We start from the raw sequence: 27,500 nt of genomic DNA, 5'->3' as shown, positions 1-27,500 counted from the left end.
TTCATATGGAAATATGCCAACATGAGAGCTAGCATAATGTTATGGATTGGGTGCGAGCTTCCTATTAAAGATGAAATAGTGTGTGTACAGCACAACACCACGGGGAAGATGAGCTTCCGCTGGAATGTGTAGCTCACTTGCTGTACGCTGGACCTTATTTTTCCTGCATAAAGTGCTCTCTTGACTTCAAGAGGACTTTCATCACTCTCTGTCCATAACAACTGCTGCTACTGTCCTTTCATTTTCCAGTGTATAATGGCAATGATGTCACAAGCCACTGACAGACTCTCTCCTTGTATGGTATATGTGGAAATAAGACTAATGACGATTAGAAAAAAATAGATATAACAAATTCTGTATTAGTTATACTGCGTCTATGAGCTTCCATACAGTACCTCTGTCTGACACATTTCTATCGCTCTGTCTCTCTGTCTCTTTGTCTCTTGATCTGTCTCTCTCTCGCCATCTCTCTCTCTCTCTCTCTCTCTCTCTCTCTCTCTCTCTCTCTCTCTCTCTCTCTCCCTGTCCTTTTATGCACAGATATCTCTATCTTACCACCTCCTGCTGTGTCGTCCCCCCCCGTCTCCCCGCCTCCCCCTTCCCTACATCTGGCTGCGGGCTTCCTGGGGGGATGGCTGGGTCTCAGCACTGGGCTGGGCAGTCTCTGCGGGGGTAGTTGCCCCCACCTCCTCCTCCCCCACCCCCCACCAGTGCACAGCCAGCCCACAGGAAGACTAATACCTCTGCCACCCAGGACCTAGTGCATTTAATGAGAGTAATAGTGGATACGCGCGCCGCCGCGCACACAGACAGAGTGACAGCATAGATTACATGGTAAATCTTAAGGATAATGGAGAATCTAGGGAGCCGCACTGGTTCCGTAATAAATTCACTCTGCTGTAAGAACCGCAATTACCACTGTCACAGGGCTGACTGTGTACCACTGTTGTGTACAGGGGACAGGGTAGAAGCAGAGGAGAATGGGTTGGGGTGGGTTCGACTGTGGAGAAATGTATTTCTATTGAGCGTCATTACAGTATTTATTAAGAACAATGAACTGAGATTTTTTTTCTTTCCTTCTTTTCCTTTTCATTTTTCGCTGGGAAAATTCTGATGCGTCTTGAGTTCTCCTCACGTGTAGCATTTCCACGAAAGAAAGAGAGAATTGGAAGAAAGTGAGAGTGATGAACAGAGAGAGGGGGGAAAAAGGAGAAAGATTACAAGCAAGAAAGGAAGAGGTAGTATTGAGCTGGGCTTTTTTGTCCTTTTCCCTGATGTGCACGCAATACATCCCTGAATGACTCTTTGGTGTGGACAGAGAGAGCGAGGGAGCGAGAGAGAAAGCTAACGCCAGAACAACACACACAAGCAAGGTTGCCAGATAAGGCTGATGATTTCCAGCTCAAAACCCGCCTAGAAGCACAAAAATCCCGCCCAATTCCATTGATATCTATAGCAAAAATTTGGGCGGGTTTTTCTGCTAAATGCCAAGATTTTTACCTGCACTCAGCCACCCTAAGCAGCCCAATTGGGCGGGAAACAGCCCAATCTGGCAACACTGCACACAAGGTGGTGAAGCTGAGGAGGATATAATGGGCTCTTGAAGGGTAAAAGAGCGTTGGAAAGGGGCCTTTCACTCTCCCCTCTTTGTAATGGTCTCGCTCACAAGACTTGCGGATTGATCCGTATTTGCACAAAGGTCTCCTCCATCCACTGTACGGCAGCTTGTGTTGTAATTCCTCTCATTCTCCTCAGAATAGCACTGTGAGACGAGTCCATCCAATTTGTCCCATGTTTATTGCTCGCCCCGATCTGAGTCTTTAAAGGATTATATGTCTTCGGGTTTCGCGAATGCTTCTCATCCCTCCTAGCCGCCTTCTCAGCTGTTTGATAAAACGGGATAAGAACGTTTTTACATAAAGACATCCATAACACAGACAGGAGGGATTAGGATGGAGCGTTTTTCTCATTTCTTAGCGCATATGCTTAAGTGTAGCTGTCTCCTTTATATAAATAACTGTTTGCTGATTTCTTCTCTTTTTTTTCTCCTTTTTTTCCCCCAGTGGTTGACGGTTTCTTCTGCCTCTGCAACCCTGGCTACGCTGGCGTCAGGTGCGAGCTGGGTATTGACGACTGCGTCGGCAACATGTGCGCCAACAACGCAACGTGCGTGGACCTGCACATGGTGAGTATAGGGAAAGGCTCCCTGGTTGCCAGGACGATCACCCAGTACTGCTGAAACACAGAAGAAGAAGAAAGCGGTGTGACAGGCAGCACATCAAAAGTTCCTCCCCGCCAGTCCCTGACAACTCATGAAGGGAGCTCAATTAATTATCCTCTATTGGCCGAGACTTGCTTTCTTTTCTTTCTTTGCTAGAGAGAGGGGGGGGGAGAGAGATAGAGTGAGAGAGAGAGAGAGAGAGAGAGAGAGAGAGAGAGAGAGAGAGAGAGAGAGAGAGAGAGAGAGAGAGAGAGAGAGAAAGAAAGAAAGAGAGAAAGAGAGATGGAGGGAGAAATAAGAGACAGAGAGAAAGAGAGAGACAGGGAAAAAGAGAGGGGGACAGAGACAGACTGAGCCTCTGTTCTCTGTTTTATTAGATCTCTTTGTAAGAGCCACACACATCAGCAGTGAAATGAGGCTGCTATGACATGGTGCTAAATATGAGCCTACCTCCCCATGTGGTTATTCCTGTTCTCCCCAAGTCTAAAGCTACCCTATTGTCTGTCTTGGCTTTATATTCACTCCTCTTTTTATATTCAGTATATATCTCCTCTATTTTTCTTTTCTTATTTTCATTTTTTTCATTTTTCCCCCCTCTTCTTTTGCAGACTCTCAGCTTTTTCTTGCCTCTTGTGAACACAGGGCATCCCCCTCTGCCTGTAAATTATAAACAAGATGTTAGGATTCATACACATTCTCTCCACAACAAACCAGTGGGTGTGCGGAAATTGTTTGTCTTTCATTTTCCTCTGAATTATTCAAAAGCCTTTGCTTCAGGTTTCAGGGCATCTGAAGAACAGCAGTGATTTTTTTTTGTTTTGTTTTTTGTTTTGGATATTAGTTGAATTTCACTCGGAAAAAGCAGTGTCAGTACTACAAGGGGCTGAGCTCTTTTTAACTGATTGGGGCAGTTGAAGCTTTTGAAGCACCGCTCACACTTGTGTGTGGTCGTAAGGTGAATGCAACCTCCCTTTGATCCTCTCATGCTTACCATTTTACAAGATTGCTTACATTTGAGCAAGGCATTAGCAAAGGAAAAATCTGCAAACTGTTACTGCTCACCGATTCATTAAACATAACGTTTCGACGTCAAACGGTCTTCGCTAAGGGGTCCCTGACGAGGACCGCTTGACATCAAAATGTGTTTAATAAATCGGTGAGCAGCAACAGTGTGCGGATTTTCCCTTCTTCTTTTACGCGTCTTTGTTTGGGAGCATACCTATGTTCCCCGTTTCCTATGTTCCCCAGGTCCTATGTTCCCCGGTCTTTGTATGGGACTGGGGAACTTAGGACCCTTTTTATAAAAAAAAGGCTCGTCTAAGATTTCCAGACCATCATGCAAGCTCACGAAGTTTAACGAAGATGCACGAAGCACGAGGCGGGGAGCATAGCGTTGGAAATTAAAAAAAAAAAAATACAAAGAATAACTGAACTAACGCTCAGTGAAGGTGTTGTACTGAGATGTTTAGCATAATGCATATGGATAACTATTCACTTATTTTCTTCTTCTGGTACAGGACATGAATTTGCGACCTTCAAATCATAAGATCAACACCATTAGGTCATAGCAGCAGTCCACTCTGTTTGCTCTTGTATGAAATGTGATCTAATGTTGAATGGCTCAACTCATTGTTACTTACCACAGCACACCATGAGATGGTCTGCATTGTAATAAGGCATCAGCAGACATTATTGATTTTGAGCAGCGGCACTGTAACAGTACAGTGAGGCCTGGTATATGCCGTGGACAGTCATGGGTAAGTGGCTAGAGTGTCAGACTTGTAGCCCAAAACGGTTGCCGAATAGACTCCCGATCCGCCAAGTTGGTGGGGGGAGTAATTAACCAATGCTCTCCCCCATCCTCCTCCATGACTTAGGTACCCTGAGCATGGTAGCGACCCACCGCACTGCTCCCTTGGGGCGCCATTGAGGGCTGACCCCTTGCACGGGTGAGGCTTAAAATGCAATTTTGTTGTGCATAGTGTGTAGTAAATACTTGTGTGCTGTGGAGTGCTGTGTCACAATGACAATGGGAGTTGGAGTTTCCCAGGTGGGCTTTCACTATCACTTCACAGTATTCCATGGGCCGCGTCAGAAGCATGAACACTGGTTTAGCATAAGAGCAGTGGTACCCAGTGGCGTGGCGCCGCCACCTCAATGTCTTGATAAATGTTTAAACAAGCTCGGTGCTGTCACACGGTGCTTAAACACTCAAATAAGTTTTGCGCCGAGAAATTGTTGTAGCCACGTCGGCGTAGAACCACTCAGTTTTAAAACGACTTGTCTGACTTGTAAATGGACTGCCATGATGTACTGACGCCCAATGACTACTTTATGGAGATCCGCACCACATGGCTTTATAGGCCACAACATACACACACACGCGCACGCGCACACACACACACTCGCACAGACACACACACACATATGCTTACACACACACGCACACTCACACTCACACGCACACGCACACACACACACACACACACACACACACACACACACACACACACACACACACACACACACACACACACACACACACACACACACACACACACACAGGTAGAGCTCAAGACAGTGTGTTATTACATCAGTTTGATACAGTCGGGGAATTAGATTGACCTTTATCTCTCTGCATGACAAATCTGATTCTGTCACACGGCTGCTCACACAATCCCACATGACACCATGAAAATAGATGGAGAGAGAGAGAGAGAGAGAGAGAGAGAGAGAGAGAGAGAGAGAGAGAGAGAGAGAGGGAGAGAGAGCGAGAGAGGGTGGGCTGGAGATGAAGAGAGAAAGATGTAAAGAGAGAATGGAAGAAAGAAAGAAAATAGAGAGAGAGAGAGAGAGAGAGAGGATGAAGAATGGAAGAGATAAAGAGAGGGATAGAAAGAGAGAGAGGAGGAGGAGAAGGCCACTAATGGTAGCCTAGCCTTTGTATTCTACCTGTCTGATCGATCCTCCCTGCCTTAATGTGAATTGTTATCCTACAAGTGCTTGCTATCTCTCTTGTTGCATTAGCGGAAAAACAAATGAAATGTGCACTGAGGCGATAACAAGGGTGCTGCCTTAGATCCGATGTTATAAGCATGATGATTTTTTTTGTTTTACGCTGTTTAAAAAAGTATATATTTGACTTATACTTTTATTATTCGGCTTTCATTTCATAATGACTTGCCTTTTTTGATTGTGAAGGCAGAGGTGCAGATTTCTCACAAGCCATGTACAGTGTTTCTAGCATGCAAAGACATCAAGTGCAATGTTTCTAGCGTGAAAAGAAGTCAAGTGCAGTGTTTCTAGCGTGCACTTGTGTTTAAGTGTAATTGCCCCCTCATTCATTCGTGTAAATGGACAGGGGTGTGTCCATGCTCCATTGGGAATCGTTTGCAGTCATTGCATCCTAATGGAGGCAGACCTGGGAGCTAATGTACAAACCACTGAACTGAACTAGCCAACAGGCAAGGCTATGTACTATAGGATTTCTAAGCTTCCTGTTTTTTCACTAACATTGAAAACGTACACTGTAAGTGCAGCCCATTCAAAAGAAGAGAAACGATTCATCTTTGGTAACAAGAAAACATCTATACACATAATGGATAGATTTATTTCACTTCTGTGTAGCCTACCAGTTATTCACTTCTGTGTCACTACATTTTCAGCAGTCCTACTTGCTGCTGATATGACGTCCCCTTGACGATCCGGCCCGCCCTGCCATGCATACAATTGCAGCAAAAATAATTGAGCCAGTGCAACAGCCATAGCTAAGGCAGGCTAATCACTCCATGCTAGCAGCTACATATACATAAATAACCTCTCATTTGCTTTCATTTCCCATTACCGTAAATACGATTTGATTTGCGGTAACGATTGAAAATAACAATAGCCCCCACAGTAGTAATAGTAAAGCGATAATAAAAGTATCTAGCCTTAAGTGCTGTGCTTAACCTTAGCCACGGGAGAGATGGGCGTCCTGATGTGCGCGCCCAGCACATTGGCAATCCCATCTGTATTAATTATGTTTGGTATGCGTCTCCACATGCCTCTCTCCCGCCTAATAACATGTGTCAAAGCACTTCCTATTTCATGCTTCACTGTACCTCTTGTAAATGTGCTTCTCGGCAGGACTAATATTTATACACCGACACCAGTGTTTTCGTATCCCATTATGAGCCTGCCGCTGATGACTTGCGGTGGACGTGTCTAATGCATCTCGCCCCGACACTATATACATCACGTGGCATACGGTACTGTGTGCATTGTGCAAATGTCCTAATTCAATGAATGGGCTCATGGGATGATGTCTGGTCTGCTCAGGTCCGGTCTGGTGTGTGTGTGTGTGTGTGTGTGTGTGTGTGTGTGTGTGTGTGTGTGTGTGTGTGTGTGTGTGTGTGTGTGTGTGTGTGGTGTGTGTGTGTGTGTGTGTGTGTGTGTGTGTGTGTGTGTGTGTGTGTGTGTGTGTGTGATGTATAAAGGAGTGGAGACATACAGTACAGTGCCAGTCATGGGCATGTTCTTTATACGTGGACTGTTAGAGACCACGGTAACACTTAATTTTAGGGATACATCTATAAGTGAGTTCGCAATTACCGGCGCGAAATGCATTCGCCATTTTGAGAGATAAACAAAACAGCGTTGCCCCGGGATACATTTAAACGCGCATGATATTTTATCTAGCCGGGTTACTCCGAGCATGTAATGTTGACAACAAACAATTCACACAACCATTTAACAACCCCAAATTACTCAACATTTCGCTGGTAGGTCAAGGATGGTCTTGGGGTTGAAAACAAGACATTTTTGAACGTTTTAAGTGAAACCAGAATTAATTAACGAACTTGTTTTGGAGAGATGTCTGGTAACTAACAGAATGCTAACTATCCGGGTTGCTAGCTAAATCCGTGTATGTAGTGTTGACTACAAACAATTCACACAACCATTTAACAACCCCAAATTACTCAAAATTTCGCTGGTAAATCAAGGAGGATATTGGGGTTGAAAACAAGACATTTTTGAACTTTTTAAGTGAAACCAGAATTTAATAACGAACTTGTTTTGGAGAGATGTCTGGTAACTAACAGAAGACTAATCATCCGGTTGCTAGCTAAATCCGAATATGTAATGTTGACAACAAACAAGTCACACAACCATTTAACAACCCCAAATTACTCAAAATTTTGCTGGTGGATCAAGGAGGGTCTTGAGGTTGAAATCAAGACATTTTTGAACTTTGTATGTGAAACCAGAATTTAATAACCTACTCGTTTTGGAGAGATGTCTGGTAACTAACAGAAGGCTAACCATCCGGGTTGCTAGCTAAATCCGAATATGTAATGTTGACAACAAACAATTCACACAACCATTTAACAACCCCAAATTACTCTACATTTCGCTGGTAGATCAAGGAGGGTCTTGGGGTTGAAAACAAGACATTTTTGAACTTTTTAAGTGAAACCAGAATTCATTAACAAACTCGTTTTGAAGAGATGCCAGTTAGCCCACACATAGCTATGTCCTTCTTAAATTGAATGTTTCATTAATTTATTCTACCAGTTCATGATATAGCTTCATTAATCACCTGTGGCCACTGTCTGTCATCGTCTATCCATGAAACTTTATTCAAAACTTAATTCAGGCTGTCATTTTGATGGTCTCAGTCACCAGAATTGATAAGCGCAGCAACTATAGATGGCATAACGGAGAACGGCACACTTCAGCAATGGCGACAGTGCACAATGGCGGCGCCCATGAATCGCAATGCAATCATTCTAAAATCTACAGAAAGCACCACTTTTACCCCACTACGAAATCCACAAATTATGACATTTATTTACCTCGTTTACTGGTGTGCAGCTCAGTGTCCTACCGCTTTGGGAAGGCAGGATCTGGTATCCACGCATTTGTTTATCTACCGTTTTGCGTTGCTAGGTCAATTTCACGCAGGCGCACTAGTAATTGCGAACTCACTTATTAGCACTAATACATACAATGTGCCTGTATAAGTAACTTGTGAGGCATTTACAAAGCAAAATCAAACATTTGTTAGGCATGTATTCAGAAATGTCTTGTTCATGCACAATATGGGATTTATTACCAATTTAACCGTAGTAAGGACCTAGTAGGCCTTAGTGTTTGCTTAGTATATGCCTTACAAGTTACTTATGCAGGCATTAACATTGTATGTATTAGTGCTAAATAGATGTATCCCTAAAATAAAGTGTTACCGAGACCACTAACAGGTCATTTAAATATAGCCACTACTTTTTCCGACTATAATGTCATATGAATGTGATGACGTGAAAAAAATAACCACTTTATTAGTTGTTTAGATAGTTTCTGAAAGCAGTCCTTTTCCAAATCCATATAAAAATATTAAAACATGGAATCACTTGAAATATCGCTTTAATCATTTCAAAGGTTAAATCAGTATTTTATGGTGCACAAAGTGAGCACATTTCTTTCAGGAAAGAATTTTCAGTTAGCTCTTCTCCCTTAACTACTTTCTGACCTTTCCACCAAGTACCATGACATTTGAACCAGCAGGTGTTGTGCAGCACTTGCTTAAAAAAAAGAAGAAAAAAAAGCAAAAGCGAGAAATCACGCTGAAAACTCGACAGTCTGTGCCAAGATCAGGGGCGTAGCTATAGGCGGGGCAAACAGGGCATCCGCCCCTAGGCCCAGGGCCCTCCCATATTGGTGGTGGGGGCCATATTATGGCCTTGGCTGGCTGGCTGGATGGGGCGCCCTATCAGTGTTTTGCCCTGAGGCCCTGTGTGCAATTGCTCCGCCACTGGCCAAGATTATCCACTCCATGTGGGTAGTAGCACTGTATTCACTTTTGCAGCATTACCGCACAGAGCGAATTGGTGTCCCTCACACTTACAGCACACAGCCATGTGCTATTTTAGATTGCTGCGTGGAATCAGAAGTCTTGTGTCCTTAAACAGAAATGTTGGGAGAGAAAAAAACATCTTGTTTGCTGCAAAGCTCTCTACAGTGGTGCTCTGTTCTTCTTATCTTTTGGGTATGTCGTCGCGTCGGTTTCACCTAAAGTGGCTGGAGTTTCAGCCTCTCCAGCTATCTCCACAGCAGAACTCAACCCCAACAGAAACCTCGCTCACAGCCAGGAGTACATATCTTGTTTACAACTGCCCCCCCCCTCTTCCTCGCCTTTTCGCCTGCCTTTAATTCAAAAATACCCCCACGGAGCCAGGGGTAGGGGGGATGGGGGGAGGTGGTGGTGGGTGGGGGGTGTTGGGGCGGTGTGCCGGGGGAGCCGTGTGGTCCCTGCAGATGATTTAGCTGCAGAAATGAGATTATGCTCTCCACAGCCAGGGGTGAACAATCGCTCCCTCCTGGTGCCGTCTCATTCATCAGCCACCATGTCTGCATTACTTTCTCCCGTGCATGAATAAGGCCCCGCAGTGTACAAATTATATCAGACAAAGTTTAACAGCTACCTCCTTACACCCCACACCTACACAACTACACACACACACATACACGCGTGTGCACATACACACGGACACGTACAGATCCACACACACACACACACACACACACACACACACACACACACACACACACACACACACACACACACACACACACACACACACACACACAGACGCATGCACACACACACACACACACACACACACACACATGCACACATACACACGCACACACAGACTCATGCACATACACATACACATACACGTACACATGGACACGTACACCTACAGACCCCCCCCGCACACACACACACACAGACACGTACACCCACAGACACCCCCCCCACACACACACACCTGGTCTACAGGGGGGTGGGGATTAGCATGCATTGGGGCCGGCGCAGTGGGGACTCGGGACCTTTTTAGACAGCACGTTCATGATGAAGAATCCTCAACACCCCTTGACCGCCCGACCCCCACGCCAATTTGTATGCAAAGGGAAAGTTCAATTAAAACCTGCGCCATGGAAACTAATAGACAACAAACCATTCATCTCATCCTCCATGATTAATTATCATAATGAAGATTTTAATGACAAACTGGAGGACGCCCGGCCCAGCCTAGCCACTGACTTTTCTTAGCCGAGTGGAAGAAGGAGAGAGAGAGAGAGAGAGAGAGAGAGAGAGAGAGAGAGAGAGAAAGAGAGAGAGTGAGAGAGACCTGCACGGTCACATTCCAAAAGTGAAAAATGATACATGGTGCCCAGTGTTCCATTGTGCCTTATTCAAGACTGACTCCCAGAAATCCTTTTTGGCAACGCTGGGTCTTGTTTTTGCCAGAATGCAGTACAGTGTGGTGATTGCAGCTGAGAGGCACTGAGAGGCTGCTTTGTCGAAGGTGGCCCATGGCGGGAAAGGTCCCCTCAGCAGTGCAGGTGGATATTTGTTTATGTTTGTTTTTTTTGTTTTTTTTAAAGCAGACAAGTTTATCCAAAACAATTTTTGTATTTGATCCATGGAGCGCAGGATAGGCAGCTCACCCCTACTCTCAGGGCTTTTTATAAAACTTCAGTTTGTTTTTCTTTAAACGGTAGAGTCCTTCCATATTGCCGACTGCCTGTACTGCTGCAACACTATTGGATTCCAGGAGTTCTCTGGAGGACGGCCAGGGGATTTGGGGCAGAAGAGACACAGGAGGTATTAGCTGAATAAAACGTGAAGAAAATACAAAGCAATACCTTTTAAGCAGATAAGAGGTAGCAATCCTGGGCTCAGAAAATCAAAACCCTGTTGCCACAAATGTGATCTAGCTTGCTGAATCAGCTGATTGTATTAAACACTCAAGTCGGGTGCAGTAGTTCAGCTATTCATGGAAACCACTTATGTTTCCAAACATAGCACTTGTAATTATTACATTAGAACATTTCAATTTTTCAGAGTTTTTTTTTCTTTTCTACTCTAATGTAGATAGTGAAGAATATTATTTTAAAAGGGATATTCACTAGCATGTGTAGCCAACATAAATACATTGCTTGCATAATAGCGCATTCAAATGTAATTGGTCAATCTCGTGTGAGTGACCAATTGAGAAGAGAATTACTTGTCACATTATCAGGTGCAGAGTATTTGACATTTAAGATCTAAATTTGTTAACAGAAAATAGGGATGATTTCTCATGATGATCTAGTGATGTGTTAATTTTTTGAAAATGAAAATTATGCATCATGTGGAATCCGCTCAGTGAGAACAGGAGTCATGAAGTTAAGACTACATCTAATTTTTCCTTTCCACGGTTAGTGGTGTTTAAAATGAAATAAAGTAAAATAAAATAAAAAAAATAAAAAAAAACAGATCATGTCTGTGCTAGAATGTTTGACTCTGTGCCATGTCAAAGTCATTGTTTAAAGCCAAGTGCTCCATGCACGTTGCACATCAAGACTCTGGCCTTGTGCAATACATGCATGCAGATACGCTACGCTACTACACTCCCAGCAGCAACAACATGGCCAGAGACGAAGGCTGCGTCTCAAAAACTCCCATCTCGAATGTTTTGACACAAGGTGGGTGGTTGTGGAAGGGAAGACTGTATAATAACGCTGCATGACAGCGCATCTGGTGAATGCGTTAAAGAGAAGCAAAAAGATAAGAAGCTCCGGCAGGATGTGGGTGGAAGGAACATAACATTCATTCGAAGAGGGGGGATGGATGAATTTTTATGCTAAATCCTCTTTTTTTTGGCTGCTTCGTTCCTTCACACACCGACAGGCAGCATTGCTGTAACTGTATTTCTTGTCGTTCTTGAAACCTTCTTTTTCTGACTGTAAGTTCAGCGAAGCCAAGTGGAGAATGTTCCAGAGAATCATCAGGTGTGCTCTTCTTGCAGCGGAGATGTGTTTTTTTTGTCAAGGTATTTTGTCAGGTAAAAAATAATTGTGCAGAGGCCAGGTAAAACAAAAGAAACACTTTTGCTTTTAGTGATTATCATGAAAATAAAAAACGCCGCCCTACCGTGGCCTGACGGTAGGGCACTCGTCTGCCTTACGGCTGACCCGGGTTCAACTCCCCGTCTCTCTCCGCATTTGCGATCTGTCCACCTCTCATGCTAAGTATCCTGTCTTCAATAAAGTAAAAAAGACCAAAACTATCTGAAAAGAATCATGTAGTCTGACCTGTTTCCTGTGTGTTGTGTGCAGGGTTACCAGTGTGTGTGTGCCCCAGGTTGGGGAGGGGATCACTGCCAAGAGGAGGTGGACGAGTGCGCCTCACAGCCCTGCAAAAACAACGCCACCTGCATCGACCTCTTCAACAGCTACAGGTGAGACCTCTCTCTCTCTTTCTCTCCCTCTTTCTATCTCCCCCCCTCTCTCTCTTTCTCTCAATGTCTTTTCTCTCTCTCTCTCTGTGTCTATTTCTATCTGTCTCGCTCTCTCTCTCTTTCCCCCTCTACCTCTCCGTCTCTCTCTCTCTCTCTCTCACTATCTATCTCTCTTTGTCTATCTCTCTCTGTCTCGCTCTCTCTCTTCTTTACCTTCTGTGTCAAATACAGCAAATGTATTACTTTCTTGAGCATTCTTAGAATGCTAATGATTCTCATTTGTTCAGCTATTGATGTACTGGAAATGATGAATGAAAGGGGGAAATCAACTGTGTGTGAGATAGTGAGTGTATGATGGACTTTTGTTGTGTGTGAGAGAGTGAGCGTGTGTGTGTGTGTGTGTGTGTGTGTGTGTGTGTGTGTGTGTGTGTGTGTGTGTGTGTGTGTGTGTGTGTGCGTGCGTGCGTGCGTGCGTGTGTGTGTGTGTGTGTGATTGTGATTGTGTGTGTGTGTGTGTNTGTGTGTGTGTGTGTGTGTGTGTGTGTGTTTGACACCCTCCATGACCTTCTGTTGCTGCTCTAGTCACTGTGGTAAGACCGTCACGACATCCCAGGTGATGCGGTACACACACACACACACACACACACACACACACACACACACACACACACACACACACACACACACACACACACACACACACACACACACACACACACACATACAGTACACACAGACACACACACACACACACACACACACACACATACACACACACACCCACACTCACAACCACACACACACACATACACACACACACACACTGCAGCAAACTGGCCATAATGAGTTGCAGCTGGCAGGTAAAACAAATGGATGAATCAATGGCTGGCAGCAGGGGGACTGTTCTCCGGGGGAGAGAGAGAGAGAGGTGTCGGCAGGGATACATTTTCTCTGGGAGACACTTCTCTTCTCAGGGAGACATTTCTCAGGGAGACATTTCTCAGGGAGACAGTTACCTTCTGAGGGGGACGGTTCATTTCTCAGAGAGACACTTCTCTTCTCTGGGAGACAATTCTGTTCTCAGGGAGACATTTTTCAGGGAGACACCTCTGTTCTCAGGGAGACATTTCTCAGGGAGACAGTTATCTTCTGAGGGCGACGGTTCATTTCTCAGGGGGACACTTCTCTTGTCAGGGAGACACTTCTCTTGTCAGGGAGACATTTCTCAGGGAGACATTTATCTTCAGGGAGACGGTTCATTTCTCAGGGAGACACTTCTCTTGTCAGGGAGACATTTCTCAGGGAGACATTTATCTTCAGGGAGACGGTTTTCAGGGAGACATTTCAGGGAGACGGCTTTGAGGGAGACATTTCTCAGGAAGACACTTCTCTTCTCAGTGATATAGAGACGCTTTAGCTGGGAGACACTCCTCACACACACACACAAACGCACACGCACACGCACACACACACACACACACACACACACACACACACACACACACACACACACACACACACACACACACACACACACACACACACACACACACACGCACGCACAAACACACACACCTGGTGCAATAGAATACACACAGAAAATGGAGACAGACAGCAAGAGCAAGAGAGGCAGATATAGGGCCACAAATTGGCAGCGGTAATGGGACAGTAACAACCGATAATGCTCAGCTTGAATGTTGCCTGCTAGTTTGACACCGGCAGAAGAGCAATATCCCATTATTCTAGCCAAACACTCGGCCCAAATATACCGTCTTTATGCCATTTCTGTTGGGAGTGTTTGTCAACACGTACACAAGTACTATTTTATTTTTCTTCTGCTCTATTTTTTTTTGCTACATAATGCCCTGATGATTGGAGTAAGGGGGAAAATACCAAATTATTGGCCTATCATCCACTATCAGCCACTTTCCTGCTGTTTCCAGCTGAAATATATAATACTTCACCTGCGTTGAAAGGGAGTTATCACAATGAAAATCGAACAATTGAGCTACTACAAGTGAACACAAAATGTGGTGAAATGTGAAACTGATTTCACATCCAAATTTCTCTCACTAGCTGAACAGTAAAAGACGTACATACACTATATGGATATACTATGTGGTATTTCATTTTTAGATACACATCAAATACGTATACTCATACCTGTATATCCATGAAAGCCCCTGCTGTTGACCGTACCTATTGATTTTAGATATACATTAAAGCTGTTTGGATATACATTGAAGCTGTATTCACCTTTAGATATACATTAAAGCTGTATTCACCTTCAGCCAGTCCTTCAGCAAACTTTGATAAGCGTTTGTGAACACACTGTTTGACGCTACTCTACTACCCCACAATAGCACCTCATATTATGAAACCCCACGCTATAGTTTCAGTGCTCGGCAGTAATAACCCCATACTAGTGTTTCAGTATCCGGCAGTAATGATATAAGGTCAAATAGATAGAAGACTGCGGGGGGGAAAAAACAAAGCCACTCTGCAGACAGCATTTAAATGTGTCCTGTCTGTCTTCATCTATCAGCCGATAGATGTTATCAGCTGATGGCATTTAGACAAGCTATTGATATAAGCCACAAGTATCCACATCAAGATCAAATTGAGTTCAAAACACCATGCTTAGCTTGCACCACACAATACACCCCTTTAATTTGTATGAGTGAAACAAAATAGTGATGTTCCCTATCTCCAGAGTATAGCATTTACGCTTAACAGTTCAGTGTGGTCAAATTACGTTTGTACACCAAACATGATCGAGGTCATTCAGTCATTGAATTCAGTCACCTTTCTTTGGAATGTCAAAAATAGTGTCAGACATTTATGTGACCAAGCACTATCTGATTGACATCTCATCATGCCTAAAATAATTTTCATGGAAACAACAGATTGATGTGCTACAAAGAGCACTAAATAGACTATACTGAATTAGCGACAGTACTATGGTAAATTTCTACTGAATTAGCTACAGTACTATGTTACATTACCACTGAATTAGTGACAGTACTATGCTACATTACTACTGAATTATTGACAGTACTATGCAAAATTTCTACTGAATTAGCAACAGTACTATACTACATTCCCACTGAATTAGTGACAGCACTATGCTACATTACTACTGAATAAGTGACAGTACTATCCTACATTACTACTGAATTAGCTACAGTACTGTTTAACATTACTACTACATTAGCAACAGTAGGCCTACTATGCGTCATTTCATAAGATCTACACAGTATCAGTTTTTCACACAGAACATTTGTCTATCAAGGTCGTTGGGTGATAGCTGGTATTAGTTTGCAAGAGACTATCATCGCTGCAAAGGCTACTGTATGTTATGTAGTTTCTTTTGAAATATGATATTAAACTTCTGAAATTTACATTCTGCAGATTTACAGTTTTTTTTCAATTGCTATCAAGCTTTTTTCCAAACCTCAACGACATTTGCAAAACTCTTTATACAGTTAGCACACCAAGGGCTTTCCATTGCCATACAGTTGACACATTACATGCCTTTTTCACACAATTAGCAGTCAATGAATGCATTTCTTTGTGTTTATTTCACAGTGTGTGCTTTTGAGAAGAAAATGAACTGTTTGGCCAATTGTGCTTGGTAGGTGGTAGTCTGTGTTAAGAGTTTAGAAAAAGTATCCAAAGTATGGGTAAGCGCTTGTTAGCAATTGAATAAACTGTAAACAATTTATTGTGAAGTGCAAATTGTGCAAATCACATTTGCAATAAAAACCTTTATCTTTCTAAGGACCCTAGTCCAGATGGGAGGTGTTTGTTGTCATATTAAGGTCATAAGAGCAAACCAAACCCTTCAGTATACTGTATGTATTTCGTTGCTGTGATGTAATGTACGGTAATATACTAATGACTGCTGTCTCTAGTGCCAGCCTAGTCTAGCAGTGTTCCTAATCCCTCCACCAATGAATATCTGCAAAGCTAGTAAGTCCACATATCGTACTATGCACGCATATGGTAACATCACACCATCCTGGTATAGCCAGTTGTTTGCATTACATAACATTTAGCTCATGCTTTTATCCAAAGCAACGTACAGTTATCTACAGCAGTGTTTCCCAACCAGGGGTACGTGTACCACTAGGGGTACGCGAGCACACCTCAGGGGGTACGCGGAAAAATGTAATAATAGCAAATATATTGAGTGTAGTCACATTGGGATAGAGGAACAGAGCATGTGTGAGGGTGAGGGGGTACTCATCATATGACAAAATGGCTTAGGGGGTACTCAGGACAAAAAAGGTTGGGAAACACTTATCTACAGGGTATGTTGGTTAAAGCCCCTGGAGCAATGTGGGATATAAGGTGCCTTGCTCAAGGGCATTTCAGCCATGGATAGAGTTGTAGGGAGAGTTATATGGGTGGGATTTGAACCTGCAACCCTCTGATCTTAATTCCACCTACCTAACCACTAGGCCACGGCTGCCCCACTAAGTCCATGTGTCATACTGTGTATGTATTAGGGGTGTGTTCAAAATATTGGTATCGGGATATATCGTCACGGGCCTCTTCACGATACGTGTATCGTATCGGAGGTGTCAGTGTCGATACTTCATTTAATAGCATAAATCGAATTTTGAATGCTACTCAGCAACAGCCAGACCTACCTACAGTCTTTTACATTCACTACAGTGTAACTGTTGCTCTACAGAAAAAAGTAACATTTAGTCCAGGGGTGTCAAACATACGGCCCGCGGGCCACATCCGGCCCTCCAGAGGGTTCCATCCGGCCCGGATGTAAAAAAAAAAAAAAAAAAAAAAAAATTTTTTTTTTTTTTTAAATGAAATAACCGAAATGCGCAATTACGGCCCTCGGGGCAAAATCGAGACCTGCATGACATTAACCCAATGGTCCCTCTGTTACACTGTATATATGTAGTAAAGTGCACATCACACTATTATAAATAGTGAATTTGTACTGTAACAGGCATTTGATAAAGCTCATATATTATAGACCTCATATATAGAGATAAAATGTTAATACTTCTTATTCGTATTGTATCGGTATTGGTTGTAAACAAATGATAAATATAATTGGATTTGTATTGGTTCCTATCAAGCTCAAACTGGAAATGGGATGTTAGAATGCGTGAAAATGCAGGAAATTACATATAAGAAATAAAAAAAATTCTGGGGGGAAACCACCAGACCCCCTGCCAAAATGAACTGTCCCATATTTAATTAATTGACGGTTGGCAATGAATGAATGAAGTCAAGGAAATGTTGCATAGGATTATCAGTATTGCATTGCTTTCTACATATTCAACACACTTAAAACATGATAGTACTGAACACTAATCCTCTGCTTTACATTTTTTTTTTTTTGCGATGATGTTACTAATGCGGCCCGCTTGAGGTCCACATGGGTTGTATGCGGCCCCCGGACCAAAATGAGTTTGACACCCCTGATTTAGTCCTTCATGTCTATTTTCTAAAAAAATGAATACAAGCAAAAAATGAAGGTCTAAAATATTGCCATACGCATTTATCGCGATATATCACGATGTATCGTGTCGTGACCCCTATATCGGGATGTGTATCGTATCGGGAAGTGGTTGGTGATACCCACCCCTAGTATGTATATGGTAATATCATGTCCAGCACACCAGCCCGCGATTGCCAGCCGTTGAACTCCACACTGATGTAACTGGCATGAAAGGGATTTTTTATCAGGTGTGTCAAGAGAGAAATGGTGTAGATTACGAGTTCGCTACTCTCACTGCAGTGTATCAAATTCACAGATTTGACCATCGTGCTTGCTGTGGCCGCCAGCAGACAATTCTTGCTAAATTTGACCCTTTCGGAGCGAAGGACAAGAATCTGCTGAAGGTGATACGAATTGAGGAGGGTAGAGAGAAAGAAGAGAGGAGAGAGGAGGGGAGAGAAGAGGAAAGGAAGAAGAGAGGTGAGGAGAGAGTAGGGGGAGGAGAGGAAAGGAAAGGAAAGGAAAGGAGAGGAGAGGAGAGGAGAGGAGAGGAAAGGAAAGGAGAGGAGAGGAGAGAAAGAGTAGAGAGATGAGAAGAGAAGAGAGAAGAGAGGAGGAAGAGTAGAGAGGAGAGAGTAGAGAGAGGAGAAAAGGAAGAGAGAGGAGAGGAGACAAGGAAGAGGGCAGGGAGAGGAGAGGAGAGAGGGGATGGTGGAGGAGAGGAGAGTAGGGGAGAGGAGAGGAGAGAGGGTATGGTAGAGGAGAGGAGAGGAGGAAGAGGAGAGGAGAGATCAGGGGAGAGGAGAGGAGAGGGAAGAGAGTAGAGAGGGGATGGTAGAGAAGTGTCCACCACACACTCAGTCTTGGCTGTGGGATCACTGCCACCATGTGGAGCACAGTACATGTACACTCACACGCACGCACGCACGCACGCACGCACGCACGCACGCACGCACACACACACACACACACTGACATGGACACCCACACTGACATGGGCACACACAAACTATCACACACACACACACACACACACACACACACACACACACACACACACACACACACACACACACACACACACACACACACACACACACACACACACACACACACACACACACACACACACACACACACACTCTTGTGCTCTTGCATACACTCGTAGAGCATAATCCCAGCTCACTGCTTTAACCTCCCGTGTCCTAGATTCGGCTGTCTAGAATTTAATGCTCCCCAGTCCAATGGTGCAATTAACCTGTTAATCCCCTCAACTGTTTAGAAATCCGCCTCACGAGCACCAGGCATCTCACAATGACTCAGCCCAGGCAGAAAGAGTCGCTTTAAAGTGCTTAAGCCAAGCAGAGCTGCGGCCCCTATTCATTCGCCATGGTTTGGTCTTTGGCATGGCGTATACTACCTCTCCGACAGGATGCTCAGCGTCAGCAAGATTTTGGGGAGGTTATTTTGGAGGGAGGGAGGGAAGGGGAGAAGGAGGCTCCGTTTCTCTGTTTGTTTTTGTTTGGCTGTTTGTCTGTGTTGTTGTTTGCTTTTGGATGAATAATACCAAGTTACCGAAAATCGAATGCCTCACCACGCTCAATCAGCGTTGGAAAGGAAAAGGCTCTGAGTCGTCTCGGGACGGCTATACCAACAGAGAACTCGAGAGAGAGAAAAAAAAGCAAAAATAAGATCATTAAGATGGATGAAATCATCCAATATCCATCTGTTCTTCTTTGGCACTGGGAAGCATTTTTCGAGCGAGAGGAACATCTGTTTTCTCATCTAGATATTGTTGGATTATCAAGAGTTCTGCTCCAAAATTGCATTTGAAAGGGATTATGTTTTGTTGGCTTGTATGTACTGTAGCCTATATAGTATTTCCCAATTTTGTGGGATTCTTGTGTGGCAACGTCTGTCTTTGTATATGGCAGTCTGTTAGTAAATAGAAAAGAGTATGAATAGTCTAGAGGAAGGCTGCTTCTTTTGTGTTTTTCCCTTTTGTATTACTAATACTTAAGATAATACTGATTAAGATAAAGGTTGATTTCCTCCTTTCATTCGTCATTTTCAGTACATCAATGAATGAACAAATGCTCAAGAATGCGTAAGAAAACAAAATATTTGCTGAGGATCAGTTGGACAAATAATACAGACACAAGCAGCAATATAGCATAGTATTGCAGCGTGCCCCACCGGATTCAAGTTTGACTCCATACCCATTCCACTCAGTTAAACCACCGGACTTTGAATACCCACCCATCTTGCCTAAAGCATTGTTGTACCTCTGTTTGTAAGCACCATGTCAGCAGTCAGCCTTGTTTGATAAATGGTAGCAATTATATGTTTATTATCTACAGGTCGCGTATGAAAATGGCTAATTGTCTTGAATAAGTGATGTCTAGCTTGCACATTGATTTCAGTTTGGAGGTAGGTAAGGGTAAGGGGTTGGAATGGATTTTGAAATAAAGCAGGATGATGGGGTAAAGGGCAAAGAATCCCCAGAGATTACAAAACCCAGGTCAGAGTGAGGGGAGCAACCCTTGAGATTACAAACCCAGGTCAGACTGAGGAGAATAAGGAGGAAACGATAGTGCAGAAATTCTAGTGTTAAATTACGTAACACCTCAACGTGTCCGTAACCTTTTCACTGTGCTGCATTTACACTTTTGAAAGCTTCACTCACAACTACGTTGGCAATTGGAATGCACAAAACAACAGTATTGCAAAAATATTTTATTTTAACATGCTATAACAGTGGACGCGTACACAGTATAGACAAAGTTTATATTGTCTCTTTTTATAGTTTTGGTCATGTGGTCACCTAGGTTACAGTGAAAGTTTGCTTACTTTATTTTCCATGGAGACCACGCACAAAATACATGTACGTATATTACTCACAGGAGGACAGGAGAAGCTTTTTTTTTACCACACTCAGCAACTTGTTTGTTTCCATATGTAGCAGGTGGAGCAACCATGCTGAGATAGGTGCACAAAACACCTTACAAGAACTTACTGTATAGTATGTAGTAGCAGGCTTCCTTGTGTGATCCAGGTTAATTCACATGGTATGTAGTGACAACCACAGCCATTGGCAATAAATTGTGTTTTTCAAAAGCCTCCAATAGCTTTTTTTTTTTTTTACTTTTCTTTGAGTGGCTGTCCTCAGAAGAACTACAGTAAAGCCCTGCTCCATCCTTGCAATAGATTTTATATTAAGGCAAAATGTCTGTAGCTAACGACTGCGCTGGTCTTGTGAAAAGCTGCCAGCCTAGTTCCCTCTGTTGTGTTACCAGTGCCACTTACTCTTGCGTCTTCCTTTTAAAGTCTTCCTCAATCACGTCTTCAAAGGGAATAGCTAACTCCGGAGAGTAAACAATTTGCTCACACTCCGGAATACAACACCGTTGCCTGGTCCCCTAGCACTCCGGGATATAACACAGTCGTCTGGTCTCCGAGCAGTCACGGCTATGCACGGGGGAACTTTTTGCTCAGATTTTGCCACTGCTGTTAACGTGTGCCTGGGATTCGCTTTGCTCTTCATCTCACACAAATGACAATTCTCCTGTTCCTGCCCCAGAATAGCGAAGTCTCATTTGGTCTCTGCTCAACACACTAGAAGTTATTTTGTTAATAATTTGCGTTTTCATGTGAAATGACCCAAGGAAAAGCAGTTAGTCATAGTTTGATGTTTGAATGATGGACCGGCAAAAAATAACTGATGACTTGGTTAATAATACGTAGCTCATACTATGATGATTTCAATGCATTCATGATCCAAAGCTGACAATTCTCCTCAGATCATCTTTGTCTTTTCACTATGATGCCTGTTAAACAATTAAACCCTGCTTTGATGAGAAGCTGCCATGCTGCTTGTCTTATTTCCTCCTCCCTCCTCTTTGCTCAGAATAAAATGGAATTAGAGTATCTGTGGTAGGCCTGCCAGTGCCATTACTTACCAGGCTTTACAGTGTTACCACCAGTGACAAGACATTTGTAAGGCAAATTGGGATCATAAAAGCACGGCAGAATTTAAAACAAGAAGTGGACGCTGGTTTATAGCCAAACGTCCTGGTGCTGTAAAGTATTCTACTTAGTGGGTAACTATTAAAGCTGCAAATGGCTTGGAACATTTAGAAGCTACAGTACATGGCAGCACTGTGGTAAAAAAATATATATATCGCAGCAGTACAGTAGATTGTGAAAGTGTGTGCCCGGTGTTTAAACATGCAAGTCTCATGTGGTAAATGGGAGCACCCATGCCCCTCAACCACACATGATAGCATCATTCTCCACCAAGGCTCCAGCCATCCCCTAGAGCAGTGGTCTCCAAGCTGGGGGTCGGGATCTTAGGCGGGTTGCGGACAAAAGGGACATTGCATAAAGATGGGAAATCCACTGGTTAACAGCTAACACAATTCCATAATTTGGTTTGTAACAGCATTCACTTGTACAGTTACTGTCATACTCGCTTTCCTGTGGATTTCTAGCAATATTAGTCGACAATCTATTAGTGGCAAAATCTAGCAATATTAATGGCCAAAAAAATAGCCTAGACCTCAAGTCAATATTCACAAGTCCGAAAAGGGGGTCTCTGCTGAAAAGGTTTGGGAACCACCACTGCCTTACAGACACTTCAGGAGAATGCTGCTTTACCGCCTCGGCCATGTGAAGAGGACACTCTTGAGTGATTGCGTTCAACATATGTGGCAGATTGCGTCTGCTTGTGGCGGTGTGTGGTTGGCCACTGTCCATCACAGGCCCCACGTGTCGTCTAGACAATTGTTACAGACCATCAGGCTGAAGCATCCTCTCCCGCCGAGATGTGTTACACTGCAATTCCCCAGAGAAGAGGTAGCAGGACAGGCTGAATTTGTCACCAGTCATCTCACAGCCTATTGTAAAGCAGACACCTGTCCAGCTCTATGGAAGAAACCCCAATGTGTGTATGTGTGTGGGTTTTTTTTTGTCTGTCTCAAGTCGCCGTTTCTCCTTTTACGCCTGTATGTTTCTGTGTGTTTGTGTGCATGTGTGTGTGTGTCAGTGTGTGCATGTATTTGAGTGTGTGTGTTTGTTTTTTGTCTGTCTCAAATCAGTTAATTGTTTATTGCTGCTACTTTGCTCAGGGTGCACTTGTACTCTCCATAACCATCTCAGTTTCATTTAATTCCCTGGTGAAATGAAGGTAAAATAAAGGTAAAAAGTTGTGTTTGCGTGTGTGTGTGCGTGCGTTGGGTGTGTGTCCGTGTGTGTATCATTTTGTGTTTGTGTGTGTGTGTCATTGTGTGTGTGTGTCTGTGTGTGTGTTTCTGCTGCAGGTGCATGTGTGCTCGTGGCTGGACGGGGTCGGACTGCGGTCAGGACATAAACGAGTGCGCGTCCTCTCCGTGCCTGAACGGGGCGCGCTGCGTCCAGTCCGACGTCCCCGGCGAGTTCTCCTGCACCTGCGCCCCATTCTTCTCCGGACCGCTCTGCGGGACGCCCTTTGACCCCTGCGAGCCCCGCCACGACCCCTGCCGCCACAACTCCACCTGCCGCCCGCGGCCCGACGGCGCCGCCTCCTGCGAATGCCTGCCAGGTGAGACGCACGCACACACACACACACACACACACACACACACACACACACACACACACACACACACACACACACACACACACACACACACACACACACACACACACACACACACACACACACACACACTGCAGCCCGCACCCCGACAGCTCCGCCTCCTGTTACTGCCTACCAGGTGAGGCACACACACACACACACACAAGCAAGCACACACACACACACACACACACACACACACACACACACACACACACACGCGTGTAAGCACGCACATGCACACACACACACCTCCGGTTGCCTTTTTTTCGTATTAAACCACAGCACTTTTCAGTCGTCTGTATTGTAGGAGAGGAGTGCAGTCGGTGGGAGGCCTTAATCCCATCCTCTTTAGCACTTAAGAGAGAGGGAGCGCACCACACCACCACCGCCCATGAATACGCTCAAGCGGATCTACTGTGTCCTGTATGTGTAAACATTATAGAGATTTGTCTTTTACACTTTCTAACATTAGGGTGTGTTGTGGTGGACAGGAGATTATGCGCTTATTGTGCACTTGTCCGCCCGCGCATCACGTTTAACCCTTTGCGGGAAAAAAAAACTGCCAATGCCTGTTTTGTCAATTGAAGTATAGTCAATACTAGAAGAAGCCCCTTTGGATAATTATTTCGGGAAGACTTTTGTTTAGCGCTAGATAGTAATGTTGTTTTCCTTGCCACCTATTCAGCAGCATGTAGACAATATCGTAACTGCACTGCTGCAGAACAACGGGACACACACACACACCAGAGAAGCATGCTTTGTTTTGTTAACATGGAGGGGGTTATCATAGCTCCTGCACACCGACGAAAAACAAAAAGAAATACCACATTTTCCACAACGTGTGCTACAGTGCAATTGCACACACACTGTGAATGTGCATGCACACACGCGCGCACGCACTCCCACACACACGCACTCCCATACACACACACGCACACACACACACACACACACACACTCCTCTCTCCTCTCCTCTCCCAGGCCTCCCCTCTTCTCGGAGGCAGTTCAGTTGTGCGCTCGCCTGTGTCTCCCCAGCTCCAGCAGACAAGGAATGATCAATGGGGCGCGGAGCCCGGAGTCCAAATGACCTGTGCTTGGTTGCCGAGCACCAAGCGCAGAGCGCCGGGCTGTGGCGGCCGCTGAATAGTGTCTCTCTCCCTCGGCAGCCGGTTGTTTTGTCTGATTCTGATTTCTCTTCAGAGAAATAAATCCTCGCCCGCCCGGCCGCCTGCCCGCCTGCCGCCGCCGCAGCACAAGTTTCAACTATTTCATTAAATCACGCGGGCCACAGGTACCCACCGGAGGTGGCGGCGACACCTCTGATTAATGGGGAATATGTGCCATAACAATAGGGGCCCTGGCTTTTCCCTCCACACTCCTCCTCCTCCACACTCCTCCTCTTCTTTCTCTCCTCCTTCTGTCTTGTATTGGAGATGCTCACCTCGTCTGGTCACACCTTCATCACTAGTCTTTTTGTTGCTTTCTTCTTCTTCTTCTTCTTCTTCTTCTTCTTCTTCTTCTTCTTCTTCTTCTTCTTCTTCTTCTTCTTCTTCTTCTTCTTCTTCTTCTTCTTCCTCTTCTTCTTCTTCTTCTTCTTCTTCTTCTTCTCTCTCATCACTTTTTATATCTCCTCCATTTTTGTTTTTGTTTGGCTCCCAACCTCATGTGGTGTACTACAGTATGTGTGGTTGCTGTGTGGGAGGGAAAGGATCTTATCAAGAATCCGTTGCAATTGCAGCCCCCCAGCCACCCACAGATATTATTTTCACTCTGATGCCACGCCTGGGTGACCCTGCATACACACACACACACACACACACACACACACACACACACACACACACACACACACACACACACACACACACAGACACATACACACACAGACACATACACACACAGACACACACACACACACACACACACACACACACACACACACACACACACACACACACACACACACACACACACACACACACACACACACACACACACACACACACACACAGACATAGTGGTCCCCAATGCCATGAGGACTGCTGGGAAAATGCGTATAATAAACGAGATCTTCCACCAAACAATGGAAGTACTGTATCTCTCATCTACCCAGGCTCCGCCCTCGCTGTGACGTACGAGATCTGAGGTGTATGGAAATCAGGCAATGTCTCGTCTGCACCATCAGGGAGGTGTTTTTGGTCCTTTCTCTTAGTAAGTAAATATCATGCACAACGTCCATTGGGCTTACAATTGTATTGCTCACAATATTCAACAACTGAAATGTTGTGAGCAATCAAATTGCTACCAATAGCATTTAATTACCTCCGCCACTTACTCTGAGTGCATGTCTGGTTACCAATAAAATGTGTGGTGTATTTACTCACTACATTGAACCATAGGTTAGATTCAACACACCCGTTTGAACCGAGGTGTGCAAAAGCGATATGGTGAACTGCCCTTTCCTCTGGCCATTTCCATTCAGGATGCTAACTTGTCACCTGATTGGCTCCCTGTCGATTTCCAAATAGCTGCCAATAAGCCAATCGGATGGCCCCCTGGGGAGACTTGACGTTCATCTGATCCGGGAGCTCTGGGACTGCCTTTGAAAAAACAGGTCGTTATTACTTAACTGAGGTAGAGAGATGAGAATTAAATTGCCATGTGAAGGCAAAACCAACTCATTATGAACATCCCATTTTACACAGCCCTCCTCCCACACACACACACACACACAACCTACATGTTATGTGTCTGTCCCTATCAAATAAATGTAACTATTCTTATACAGATTGGACCCGCAGCATTTTGTGCGGTTTCATATGTAAGGAACATTTCATATAGATTTTTTTTTTACTTCTAGGACCCCCCGAATACAAATTCACTTGTTTCCAATTTTTTCCTTAATATTAAGTGGAAAATCCAAGATGACTGCCATTGTGTACATAAAAAACAGGTCGTTATTACTTAACCGAGGTAGAGAGATGAGAATTAAATTGCCGTGTGAAGGCAGACCAACTCGTTATGAACTAACCTCCCATTTTACACAGCCCTCCTCCTCCTTCGTTTATTTCAACTCATCTTCTGCATGACGGAGCTTCAGCATTTAGTGCAGCTTCATTGGTAAGTTTAGGAATATTTCATATAGAATTTTCTATTCTGCGTTTTTTTTTTTTACTTCTAGGACCCACCAAATTCAAATGCACCTGTTTCCAATTTTTTCCTTAATATTAAGTGGCAAATCCAAGATGACTGCCATTGTGTACATAAAAAACAGGTCGTTATTACTTAACCGAGGTAGAGAGATGAGAATTAAATTGCAGTGTGAAGGCAGACCAACTCGTTATGAACTAACCTCCCATTTTACACAGCCCTCCTCCTCCTTCGTTTATTTCAACTCATCTTCTGCATGACGGAGCTTCAGCATTGTGCTGCTGTGCCCCAGGTCTGTGTGAATGAGGATGGTTTGCCAGCTTGCTACAGCAAGAGAGAAGGACCAGGCGGTATTACACTACTTCTTCTTTACTATTTCTCTGTATTTCATTTATTTTTTTCTCTCCTCCTGTGGGTGTGCGACTGTGTGTTGTAACCAGTGGGTGTATCAGCGGAGGAAATGAAAGGAGTGTGTGAATGTGTGTGTGTGTGTGTGTGTGTGTGTGTGTGTGTGTGTGTGTGTGTGTGTGTGTGTGTGTGTGTGTGTGTGTGTGTGCTTGCGTGCATGTGTTTGTGTGAGCGTGTGCGTGTGTGTGTGCAATTTAAAAATAGCTCTCAGTGGTAGGCAGCGTAAGGATGCCTTCACAGAGCAATGGGAAATTAGCTGCAACAGAATACATTACTGTGTGTGTGTGTGTGTGTGTGTGTGTGTGTGTGTGTGTGTGTGTGTGTGTGTGTGTGTGTGTGTGTGTGTGTGTGTGTGTGTGT

General features: G+C 44.2%; 1 protein-coding gene across 1 annotated transcript in view; it reads left to right on the top strand.

Moving 5' to 3' along the window:
- eys (eyes shut homolog) overlaps window positions 1–27,500 on the top strand; it is a 364,937-nt gene that overhangs the window by 99,214 nt on the left and 238,223 nt on the right. The window contains exons 22-24 of the mRNA XM_063191194.1: window positions 2,064–2,185; window positions 12,371–12,492; window positions 23,284–23,543. Of these exons, the coding sequence (XP_063047264.1) occupies window positions 2,064–2,185; window positions 12,371–12,492; window positions 23,284–23,543 (504 nt within the window). The remainder of the gene's footprint in view (window positions 1–2,063; window positions 2,186–12,370; window positions 12,493–23,283; window positions 23,544–27,500) is intronic.

Source organism: Engraulis encrasicolus, chromosome 24, assembly GCF_034702125.1.
Source record: "Engraulis encrasicolus isolate BLACKSEA-1 chromosome 24, IST_EnEncr_1.0, whole genome shotgun sequence".
NCBI lineage: Eukaryota > Metazoa > Chordata > Actinopteri > Clupeiformes > Engraulidae > Engraulis > Engraulis encrasicolus.
Note: the sequence above shows the minus strand (reverse complement) of the source record. Positions and strands in the feature narration are given on the sequence as shown.